At 33.6% G+C, this 12449-nt stretch overlaps 1 protein-coding gene across 1 annotated transcript; it reads right to left on the bottom strand.

The window, feature by feature from the left end:
• Window positions 1-812: 812 nt before the first annotated feature.
• Window positions 813-10684, bottom strand: LOC149578567 (putative nucleolar protein 5-2). Its single transcript, XM_089829903.1, has 10 exons — window positions 10532-10684; window positions 5438-5639; window positions 4908-4949; window positions 3720-3899; window positions 3410-3574; window positions 2926-3126; window positions 2530-2826; window positions 2171-2371; window positions 1838-1972; window positions 813-1528 (listed from the first exon to the last, which is right to left on the bottom strand). The coding sequence occupies exons 2-10, from the start codon at window positions 5513-5515 to the stop codon at window positions 1034-1036; spliced, it is 1794 nt and encodes a 597-aa protein (XP_089686029.1). The 5' UTR covers window positions 5516-5639; window positions 10532-10684; the 3' UTR covers window positions 813-1033.
• Between the last annotated feature and the right edge of the window lie 1765 nt (window positions 10685-12449).

A 12449-nucleotide genomic window follows, 5' to 3' on the forward strand; every position in this document is an offset into this window, starting at 1 on the left:
AATAATAATCTTATGATATGAATTGATTACCTTTATCAATCCAAACAGAAGTTATTTTGTTGAACTCCATATAGAAGCTCCTCTCATTGTCATGTTGATTACAAGGAGCTTCCACACATGAAAGTTTCTCAACAAACCTTCTCCCATGGTTGCATGAACCAAATAATACTCTCCTCGACAAGGTTAGCATTACAGGGAACAAATAAACTAGAAAAACTTCAATCCTTTTTTGATCCAACTTGGATTTCACAGTAGATAGGGCATTGAATTTCATGACCAAAAATTCAATGCATATCAAAAGGTCTCTAAGAAATGTCTTCTCAGCAACATATTCGTAAGTGAACTTATTCTCGAAACAATCTTTTAAAATGCATATTACAAAAATTCCAGCTATGTTAAGAGACTTCGAGAAGAAACTTCCACATTCCAAAAAAAAAATTAATTAAGGTTCTGAAGGATATTGCTTGCACATTCCACGTCTTATTGGATCAAGGTTTTACAATCAAGAACAATAACAAATCCACAATAAGAAAATCCCCAGTAACGCCTGAAGAAAACTGGTAAAAACTGATTTTAGTTCTTAGGATAAAAAATAATATATATTTAAGTTGTTCCCCAGAACAATGTTATCAAACAGTATGAAGTTTTAGATGGCCCCAAGTTGAAGCATTAACCACCGCATAAAGTGGTAGAACAATAACAAATGACTACACAGGATTTCAAGTCAAGGTTTTATCACAACAAATGTGGTCTATAAAGTAAAAAGAAATCAATTTTAGTGTAAATATAAATATGAGAGACTAAAACGAGCATAAAAAATACAGAAATTTTTAGAGAATGTATATTGGAAATACAAAAGAAGAAATTTTGTAAAAAGGCCCAAAATTTGCATTTGTGGATTCTACTCAGAAAATAGATGACAAGAGAAAAGGAACTTGCCGTCAGAGTAGTCTCCATAATGTGATGTCAAAAGTATAACTTAATTTCTCAATTAATCGGCACAAATCAAATACAAGTATGCCATGCTGAAACTTCAAATTTTGTTTTTGTCCTTTTTCTTCTTCTTCTTTGGTATTTCATCAGTCAATACTTTTGCTTCTTTGTCTTCATTCACATCCTTTTTCTTCTTTTTCTTCTTCTCGGATTCTCCTGCATGCTCCTGACCATCATTGTCCTCTCCATCTTCTGTTTTCTTCTTTTTCTTTTCATCAGGCTCTACTACCATGTCATCTTCTTGCTGTGAAATTGCTTCTTCTCTTTTCTTCTTCTTCTTCTTCTTCTCAGGCTCCTCTTCATGATGTGGAATTGCTTCCTCTGGGATCTCATTCTTTTTGCTCTCTCCCTTCTTCTTTTTCTTTTCAGGCTCAACAGCCGCTTCTTCAACATGCAACTCTTTGTGTTTTCTTTTTTTATCAGCCCGGTCATGTTGTCTGGCACTTTGATCCGTTTCCACAAGCTTTTCATAATTTTTCTTCTTATCTGATGCTTGTTTGTGTCCAATAGTTGAATCTGCAGCTGGATTGTATGTCTGCAAAAAACAAATTGAGCCTATAACTAACAATCTAATTCTAGTAATCAATTTACTATCAAGTATCATTGTATCCACTTCACTATAAACTAGCATCGACTTCAAGAAAAACAATTTAAATCATGATCAAAAAGTCCAGCTTTATTGAAATTTAGATAAAGTGATTCATTAAAAAAATTACACTTACAATTAAACACATATTTAAGTACTTTAAAACAGTTCAATTTAGGGGAACAGGGAATTTACTATTTACTACAAATATACAAAGTCATTTGAGAACTAAAGATCCTCTTCAAATAAAATCAATACCTTTGCAGCTGTTAAAAGGCCATGTGAGTCCCTCTTTCGATCTTTATCGTAGGGCTCTATCTTTGGCTTGCCCTTTGTAGATCCAGCAAGTCGTCCCAAAGCTCTTCCTTCAAGTTGTCTTAATCTAGCCTCAAGCTAGGACAAAAACAAGAGGATTCAAATATTTTCAGTGACCCTCAAGTATGTGTTGTGGAGCCATTGCAGTAATATATAATAACTCCTTAGCAAAAAGACTAAATATAAGCACAAAAATGTATACGTTATATATATGCAAACATACTAAAGCAACTTAATTGCTGCAACAATAAATAGCCACCAAAGTACAGAACCTACTTTTGCTCGGCTTTCAAAACCTTGAGATGCATCCTGACTTTCTCCAAGAGCATCAATACGAATTGCAAGGGCAGCTTTTGCTGCTAAAGATCTTGAAATTTTCCCTTTCAATTTTGGTGCTGCTTGTCCTATGAGTGAAGCGTGGAATATGAGTCCATATTTTGGTGTCTGATTCTTGGTTTTCAAAGCTCTAAATAGAGCCTGTGCACAAAACAAACTGTGGATTAAAACATCTCTACTTTTCCAAATATTTCCATCAAAATTAAAGAACAAAATACAATTGTAAGAAGACCAAACAACTTGCAAAAAAGCAACACTATCCATTTATAAACAGACACCCAAAAATGTAAAACCAGAACCTTCTCAGCTCCAAGAATTTGGACTGTGCTTCCAGGTTGCTTTGCAAGATTCAACAAGCTCCCTGCATGAGAAATAAGACGCGCACCAACAAGTTCCCCTACAAGAACTGTCAAATTAGGGGCAATGGCATTCATTCGACTCCGTAAATAATCAAAAAGTTGCCCTCTATACTCGGAGAGAGCAATGACTTGGTCACAAAGTGCTTTAATGTTAATCATGTCATGCTCGCTAACTTCTGTTCCCATGGAGATTACTGCTGCCTCTTTTAACTCTGATTCAACTTCCTCTGGTAGTATCTGCAATGACACAACAGAAAATAAAGATGCCCTCAACAACATACCTCAAAAATTATAAGGTTACAATAAATGCACCATTTCAATAAATAAAGAAGCTACCTCAGAAAAATCAAGATCGGCAGCATTTGTGCGACTACCCATAAGCTTTACTGCTTTTGCATAGTGTATATTATCTTGCACAATTTTTGCTAGTTCTGGAAAATGCCATCCATACCACTCCCGTACCCTCATCGCATATGTGTTCAGTTCTTTGTCAAGATCATCCAATAGACCTATTGCCTGAATGATCATTGTATCAACCTGGGGAACAGGATATCATAATTTATCAAAATCAGAGAAAAAATAACATTAAGTATTGGAAGACATTGTGCCACAATCCAACTGGTTGGAATGTGTTTAAACATATAAGAATTAAAAGATGGAGAAGTAATAAAAAACTCAACTACCATATAATATGCTAGATGGATTCAATTACTGTATGTACAATAAAATTATCGAAAAGAAATTTTATTTGATATAAAGGAAATTTTTTTAAACTAAGACAACAAGCATGTTCTGATAAATTATTTAAACAAGAAATTACCTTATCAGGGCTGAATTTTAGCTTAAATCTGGACAAGCTATGAGACAGACCCAAGCTCATTGGTGCCAAGTCTTGTACACCGAGACCAGTTATAAGTTCACTCAACTGGGAACGGAGACCCCGCATTAGCTCCATAATGCCATTATTGTGGACACATTCAATTTTCTAAATCAAGCACAAAAAAGTCATTAGTGTCATCATTCCTAGGATGAGGCATTATGATGAATGCCCCATTCACAAAATTAGTCAGAGAAATAATACTTTTTTCAATGATAGTACAAGAATTCAAATTCAAAGTCGAGGAATTTACCAATTTCTCCTTTATTGCATTTCCAAGCTTTGAATCTGCTACTGCTAATATTTCCCCCTCACATTCATGACGAAGAAATGAGCGAAGCCCCTTGCTGGGTTTACTATCAACTAGTAATGTAGCAGCAGTTAAAGCTTCTGCTGTATTCTCAAATTTGCTAAAGGCCTTCAGCTTGACAACCTAGACCAAATTATAATATCAAAAGGCAACTACATTAATTTCCATGAAACTTAAACTAGCTTAGCTTAGACATCACATAAACATCTTAGATCTATCTAAGAGATGCCAAGAAATATTGGTCTTGAATCACCTATATTGAAACTGTGAAAATGGTTATATAGGCTACCTAAGAGATGCCAAGAAATATTGGTCTTGAATCACCTATATTGAATTTGTGAAAATGGTTATATAGGCACCTCAAGTTTGATATCTCTTGAGTATCTTTTAGCCTTTAGGTAGGATGTATTTAAGATAAAGGCTAATTTATTAGGTTTCTATGCCTATCTGACAAAAACATTTACACTCAGAAAATTTGAGACCAATGAGGCTAGGCTCCATCAGACTTCGCTTGCTGAAGATACGAAATGGGCTTTTGTTTAACAAACATAAATTAAATGAAAAGCAAACATGACAACTCATAGAACAATCCCATTTATCAGTATCCCAACTGAGATCAAAATGGAATACCAGCTATGTTTTTACTTAACCATTCCTCTTTGTTAATGAGTTTGAAAATAGAACATACTATCTTGAAGGCTTCAGGAAAGATTCAATAATAAAACCCTAACTTGAATTTACACGTCAGTCAGGCACATCTTTATCAATTCATACTGTGTGTGTAAGAGCATAACTCTTATTGAATTTCCTATGCTCACAAAGGTTCCAAAAGGTCTACAATGAAGGCCTGGTCAATGTTATCAAATGAATATTTGAAATTTATTTATATTTAAATCTTTCACAAGTTTTTAAAAACCGTACCCTGCTATCTCTCAAAAAAATCCCTTTAAAAAGCCCATTCCAAAAACATGTTCCTATTCCCTGTGGTCCCTATTATAGAATCTTGGGGAAGCATAGGAAAAAAATCATAATCATGGAATCACCAATCAGCTTAGTAAGATGGCATCACCGTCAAATGTTTTTTCCCTTCTTAATGAAACCCAAATAACTTAAATGGTGAAAACAGCTGACCTTCCGAGCAGACTCTGTTGTCTGAAATTCCTTCCATAAGTCCTGTGCCAACAAATAGGAAGTTAATAAAGCATACAATATATAAATAATATCATGACTCAAAAGAGCCATAGACATCAAGAACTACCAAATTCAAAAAGAATCGTCTAAATAAGTGATATCAGATTTCCACAATCAATGATAATGAATTCTTGTTTCTGGATTCGATTGTGTAACACTTTTTTGCCATCAACGTTTCAGATCATACTACATGAGATCCATCATCAGGATGCAAGAGAACCTTTTTGGTTTCCTTGGTTCTCTTGCATCCTAATGATGGACCGTGTAGTATGATCCAAAACGTTGATGGTAAAAAATTGTTACACAATCGAACCCAGAAACAAGAATTCAAGAATGATCTCATTTCACTGAAAGATCATAATATAATGAATTACCATGATGCAAATGTGGATGACAAATGGACTTTTCTAAGAATACAATGAATGCCCATGACCTGGACGGTAATGCAATATGAACCAAAAAAGGCGTACCTCTACTCGACCAAGCTTCCCTTCGTCAAGTACTTTAAATAGAGCAAACCCCGCTGGGGTTTCAAACAGGACCAGCATCTTAACAGTCTCTATGCACAGAACTCTGTCTTTTCCTTTGAGAGATAAAACTTTTATAAAGGTTTTACTTGAGTCTTTATCAATAGCCTGGTATGGCAGCTCTGCTGTCAATTGATTGGCACGTCTACAGAAAAAAGACAAGAATCGCTTAAAAAATGCATCATAAAAAACTTAAAAGTTGTGAATGTGTGTACAAAATAGTAATATACAAAAGAAAACCAATGAATCTAGTACTACATAACTCTAGGAAATTCTATTACATTACATTTAGAAAGAATGTGTTTCTAGCACAAGGTTTGCCTACTCTCCTCTGTTTCTGAACTTCTAAGAAAACATTAATCAAACCATCTCAGTGCCTACAGTAACAAGGCACCCAAAAGCTGAAACTAAGTCAAATGAACCAGGGGTGTTTTTTAGGGTTGCCTCCCATGTATTTTTTGTACACCCCCAATGACACAGTATGTCACAGGCATTTAGACATGACCAGAATGAACCTAGAACACCTAAAATGTACCCTGCCTGTGCCATAGACTTCCAAGAACCCAGATCCATTCTTGGAATAAGTGCACCCAGATGTGTTTAGTCCAGGTATTGCCTTCGGTTATAGCCACTATAGTATATAGGCTAACCCACTTCAGAGTTAAAAGTCTAATAAATAGTTTAGACAACATAAAAACCTTGCATATTATACAGAAGCACGACACCTTATTCCAAACTTGCAATCATCTTCATGATTTTATTTTTTTAAATCTGATTTGAATGTTTAAATGTTTTACCATTGTATGTTTGGTTTTGAATTAACAATAAGAGATTTTCCACATATGTTCAAAATAGAGAAGGAAATTGGAGTTAGCGGAACAGTGGTTCAATGATTCAAAGGAAAAGAAGTCTTAAAGAAGAAAGGTGTCAATAGCTTGTGAGAAATAATCAAAAAGCTCCCAAGCATCATGATAGTGACATCCTCCATTCTATTTTCCCAAAATCAATCTGTGGAGTAAATTGGTTAGTCACATAGTTGCCCAAGAATAGAGAAATTGAATTCTTGGTTCACACAAACAGATATGTCATACAATTCTTTCAAGAGATGTTATAGCACATGAACGGTAGATTTTTTAATTAAAAAAAACTACAAAACAAAAAATGTCATTAGACTCATCGGGCTCTTGTTTAAAACAATCATTGCAACAACAATTGACCTAACACCTTCCTAATTCATCAAGATTCAAGAATTTTCTGGAAGTGATTTCAGGAATTAACCATTTCACTAGCTGTGGGTTGTGCTGATTAAAACACAATGAGATGAATTTAACTACAAGCAGGGGACTAAGTGGTCTATGAGGCAGCACATATTACACTAGCCTCAACCAGCTAGTGGATATTTGCATAGATGCTCTCCAAAAGATAACATGTAATGAGGATAACCTTGGCATGAGGCCGGTGACACTTACTGCAATTATGCCCCAATTTACACCTTGGCAATTTATCATGAATTATCTTTTCGATTTATTCAGGAATGCCAAACAATATCAAAGGGTCTGTGTTTAATTAAACAAACTGACTAAATGAAGTTTTAAGTGCTTGCTACTTCAACCAACAGATCAGAGTTTGCCAAGGTGTGTGTGTGTAAGAGGATCGCTCATAGGAGCATAACCCATGTTCAAATCCACATAGCCCCAGCAAATAGGCTCATAAATAGAGGGAATCAATGGGATACAACTTGGAGAGGCCTTAAGTTCCATTTTTATAAATGTTATCCATATTTTTCCTGCTTAACCAAGATTTGGCCCAGAAAGCAAATAAGAAAGAAAAATCAAATATACTTCCAAAAGTGGATGACAAGAACAGACAATGTGGAAGCTTAAAACATCTAATGTATGATGCAAATAGACACCAAACTTCAGATTCCAAAGTTAAATCATATCAAAAATATAGACTTATAGTATAAAACTCCCATGTTTCCAGTTTCCACAAATAAAACATGGAGTTTTATACATCCACATCTAACTGTCAAGTGGGAAAGTAAATAAAAGAATTCCATTTCCACCAATTAACACCAAGTTTGCTTCAAACCCTACACTTAACTGATAAATGAAACACTACATTTATAACTGTTGTGATGCATTCTGACAATTCTTGTAATAAGTGGTAGTTAAACTGCATACAAAATTTCAGTGTAATTTTCCCAGTTCGAAATAAGATTTAATAATACATGTTCATAAAATTAAAAAAGAAAAGAAGAAAATAACTAAAATTTAATTAAGTTAATGAATGGTCAAGGGGCATGAAAGGAGAAGTTGTGACTCTTTCAAATGTGAGGTAAGAAAGGGATAAGACAACTTCATTTGAAAGGGGGAACTTTTTTATAAAGAATGAGAAGTGTAGATCTGATCAATAAGACAGCAATGAGGAGACAATACATTGTAAAACGGATGCCTCTTTCTCTCCTCAAAATATGCAAGTACAAAAGGATATTGAATGGAAGACGAATACAAGGAAAAAGGCATTCTCAAGTTAGCGCAAATCCAGAACAGAATGGCAAAAATTAATACACGTAAAATAAGAATTCTAATATAGGGGTCAAAATCAGATGCAGAACTAAGGTAATAATAGAAAAAGAAGATCTAGTTTGAATTATCAGGCAATAAGAAAATGCCATAGTAGCTAATTCAAAAAGCATGCCATATTTATGGAGAAGTAAGAATGGAGGATATAAGTCAAGAGATGATTAACGAAAGAAGAAAGAAATTAGAAGAAAGGCTGTGACCCTTTCGAAAAGAAGAAATTATGAAAGTTTGTCTTGTTTCAAAAGGTGGTAATTGTGAAAGGGTTGTGACTCTTTATAGACATGAGGAAGAAGTGTGACTTCTCTTTCATATTGTTAGTTATAGAGGGGAGAAGGTTCCATTGGAAGAAGAATTCAAAAAGGGAGATCAAGGGGGGGTTCTATGAATCGTTTGACATAGTAAACACGTGATTAGAATATTAGATATTATACATAGTTATACTGTGACTACTGCAATCAGCCATTGTACAGAAACTGGGACTTACAAGTACAGAATGGTGATGGGGTCATCTTCTACTTACACCACCTCATGGTAAGACCCATATTCATTCAATGACAACCAATCATGGAATCACAAGGGAAGGGATAGTACTTACAACTACAAAATATGTATTGATTGCAGTATGGATTTTCATACATAATGGAATAATTCTATGTACACCTGCATACCTCTGAATCAACATGCATTGATATATGTGATTCTTTGACATGGCAAAAAATATATATTGCTGATTCAGGGGGATCTATGAATCATTTGACAAAAGAAACATGTAATTAGGATATAAGATGGTATGCATATTTATACTGTGACTACTGCAATCAGCCATGGTAAAGAAACCTACACTTACTCAGAGAATGGTGATCAGGTCATCTTCAGGGTGCACCACCTCATGGTAAGATGGGAGAGTTCCATAGGGCCAAATGGTTACAAAGGGGCCTTTGAGCCTATAAAGAACGAAATTCCAGTGCACACTATTGTGAATGCTCCTTGTGCTATCTGTCATGGCAACTGAATGAATTAAGAATGTTCAATCATAGGACATAGGATAGAAGTGAGAAGATTGAGGAGAACAGTTAATAGAACATCTCACTAGATACTTCACTCATATGGATGGCACAGGCCACATGAAACCAAGAGAGGTGGAATATCCCCTCTTGGTTCTATGGGTCTAGGTAGAGGATCTCTAGGGCAACGTATCAAGTCACCCTACCTTTCCAATGGTCGAGCTCTCTTAAACTGATTTAAGCAATCTTGCGATTAGATCTATACTTCTAGCACATGCTTATTTCTAATTAAAGAGATCTATTTTATGAATTATGAATATAAATGATCCCCAACTTGTTTGCAGGGACTCAATTTAAGTGAAAGGTATCTCTAACTCTCCTTTGTTTCCAATAAAAGCTGTGACCTAGGACAAAACTTAGGTAATTATAATTTGGGGACATCAAATTCAACCCCCAATTACAATAAACTATTTTTTTCTAAATCTTCAGTATCTTCTTATCCGCAATCTCACAAATGAGTAAAACCAGATGGTGCAAGAACTCACAGAATTGTGGCACGTTCAATGAAAATGAAAATAACATGTAAATGAATGCTAAAAGGTTTAACAATTCATGGTAAATAAAGGCAGGTAAGCTGCATCTGATGAGCATGTATGATGAACCCTGTTGGAATAATCCACAGCAAATTTCAAAGCTGCAAGCTTGTCTCAAGTTGTCAAGATTTTCTGCCTTGCCTGAAGATATACTAACAATTGACATATAAAACTGTCATGTTGAGGGCTAGACCATGTCTGCATATCGATTGAGACTAATTATTGGAACCAAACCTACAGGATGCAGCATTCAAACATTATAAACAAGTAATGTGAAAGTCGTCTTGCTCTTATAGTGGAAAACTCCTCCATCTAGACAGTGGATTCGGTCTCCAAATCAGAACTCTGGCAAAACAATAGAACTCGCATCCGGAGACGACACTGAATGCAGACAATCTAAAATCTCTACAAAGGACCACGATAGAACATTTAGAAGAATTTCATTCTCCACATTAGCAAAATGAAACCTAGCCTCCTTGATAAGCTCAGACCCACGGACATGATTATAATCATTTCATTTCATTTCTAAGTTGGAAGTTAAATTCCAAACACTAAAACAAAAAGGCAAGGGTTGTAAAACCAAAGAGTTGCGATGGACTGCTGACAGAGGATGGTCTACTGAGTAGATTCATACAAACTTACTGCAAAATGATTCTCAAGTAGCGGATTAGCTCACGAATCTAAAGAGTTTAGATGTACATTACTCCAGGTTTAACTTCCACGCAAAGACAAAGAACGAGAGTATCAACAAAAACAAAACAAAACAATAAAAGATTATCACAGCGACAAAAGAAACCAAGTACAGAGCTAAAGGAAAAGGATAGAAGGGAAAAACATCCCTGAAAATGTACATACTATGTGAAGGGTGCCGAACATGATGCGCAGGAGAGCCAAAATGAAGGCGTGCAAGAGTTTGCCCAGGTTTTAGCAATCAACGTATTTCTAAAACCCTAAGACCCCCTTCTTATCTTGCTGCCCCTAACATTATTTTGTTACACCGAAGGTGTTCCATATCTCAAAGGAACGACATCCTTTTGAGGATCAAAGATAGAAAGCTATACACGTGAAAGACCGTTTAAATAGTATGGTACACTTCTTCTAGTAAGGGGTGGTGGGAATCCAATATTACTAGCAAACGCATCCTAGGGTGCAATAGGTATGCCAAAGAGATATTGAATTCTTCTAGCAAGGGGTGGTGGGAATCCAATGTTACTAGCAAACGCACCCTAGGGTGCAATAGGTATGCCAAAGAGATATTGAAGGTTGAACAGAGTAGAAAATTTGGTGTACTTTTTGCATATCTTTGTTCAATAGACCATTCCATAAACTATTTAGTCAATGATTTTTTCCCACCAATAACATAACTAAAAATGTAAACACAACTCTAACTCTAATCGTAAATCGTAAACTGTAAACTAAATCATTGTCTCAACCCTAATAAAAATTCTAACTTAAATCATAAAACTAACTATTTTCTTAAATCTAACCCTAACCATGACATTAATCCAAATTGTAATCCTAAACATATTTTGAAGCACTGTGCAATCTTGTAACCTAACTATAAACATAATTTCTAACTCTATTCATAACTATAAACCAAAATCTAATTGTAACTCATACCCTTACCATAAACAGAATTTCAAACTCTATTCATAACCCTAAACTTCAATCTAATTGTAACCCAAACATAAACTTGAACTTGTATCCTAATGCTAACCAATCTTAATCACAATCATGATTACAACATATATAAACCTTAAACCTAACCATAATCACAATCGTAAAATCCTAACCCTTTAAATGAAAAATTGATGTAAACTTTAATCCTAACTATGATCCCTTTAAAATGGTTAATTTGAACTCTTGAGAATCTTAATTATATGGATAACACTAGGTATCATGTATTCGTTAAATTTATTATTCAATAAATTTATTTATACATCTAATAATAAATAATAAACTTGATAAGCATATCAAATTTTTAAAAGTGTATTTTAAACATGTAAACCTAAGTTTATTATTCAAAAAAATTACTTATATATCTAATAATAAATAATAATAAATTTGACCTCGTAAACATATCAAATTGAAAGGTACATTTTAAAAGATTATCAAAGATATAATTATACGAGTATTAAAAATATGGTAAATCTTTAAAAAATTAAATAGTTTAATAAATAATAAACTTGTAAACTTGATAGACATATCAATTTTTTTAAGTACATTTTAAAAATGTAAACTCTAAGTTTATTACTCAATAAATTTACTTATATATCTAATAATAAATAATAAACGTTTAATCTTGATAAACATATCAAATTGAAAAGTACATTTTAAAAGATTATTAAAGATACAATTATATTAGAGTATTAAAAAATATGGTGATTTAAAAAAAATTAAATAGTTTAATTATTGTGTACAATTTGATAAAAAGATATATATAATTACTTAAATTTTAAACATAAATTAAAATTTGAACTCAAAAAATAAATATAAATGTAATTAGATATAATAAAAATAGAGTAATTTGAATAAAATTTAATTAGTGTGTGCACTTTGATAAAAAAAAATATAAATGATTTAGTAAATTGTAAACATAAATTAAAATTATATATGATTAAACATAAATTAAAATTTTAAATCTAAGAAATAAATACAAATGTAATTAGATAAAATAATTGAGAGTTATGGTGGATGCACATAAAAGCAAAAGTGCATAAAAATACAAACCAACAAAACCATAAACAAAACGAACTGTAAATGAACTAAAATT

This window comes from Cupressus sempervirens, chromosome 1 (assembly GCF_028749045.1).
Source record: "Cupressus sempervirens isolate cs-2001-9-10 chromosome 1, ASM2874904v1, whole genome shotgun sequence".
In the NCBI taxonomy this organism is placed as follows: Eukaryota; Viridiplantae; Streptophyta; class Pinopsida; order Cupressales; family Cupressaceae; genus Cupressus; species Cupressus sempervirens.

Coding starts and splice junctions, on each gene's coding strand:
- LOC149578567 (XM_089829903.1), bottom strand. CDS start 5,515: ATGCTGGTCCTGTTTGAAACCCCAGCGGGGTTTGCTCTATTTAAAGTA. Junction 3,900..4,907: donor CAACAGAGTCTGCTCGGAAG/GTCAGCTGTTTT, acceptor AATTTGGTCTAG/GTTGTCAAGCTGAAGGCCTT. Junction 1,529..1,837: donor GCCTTTTAACAGCTGCAAAG/GTATTGATTTTA, acceptor TGTTTTTTGCAG/ACATACAATCCAGCTGCAGA.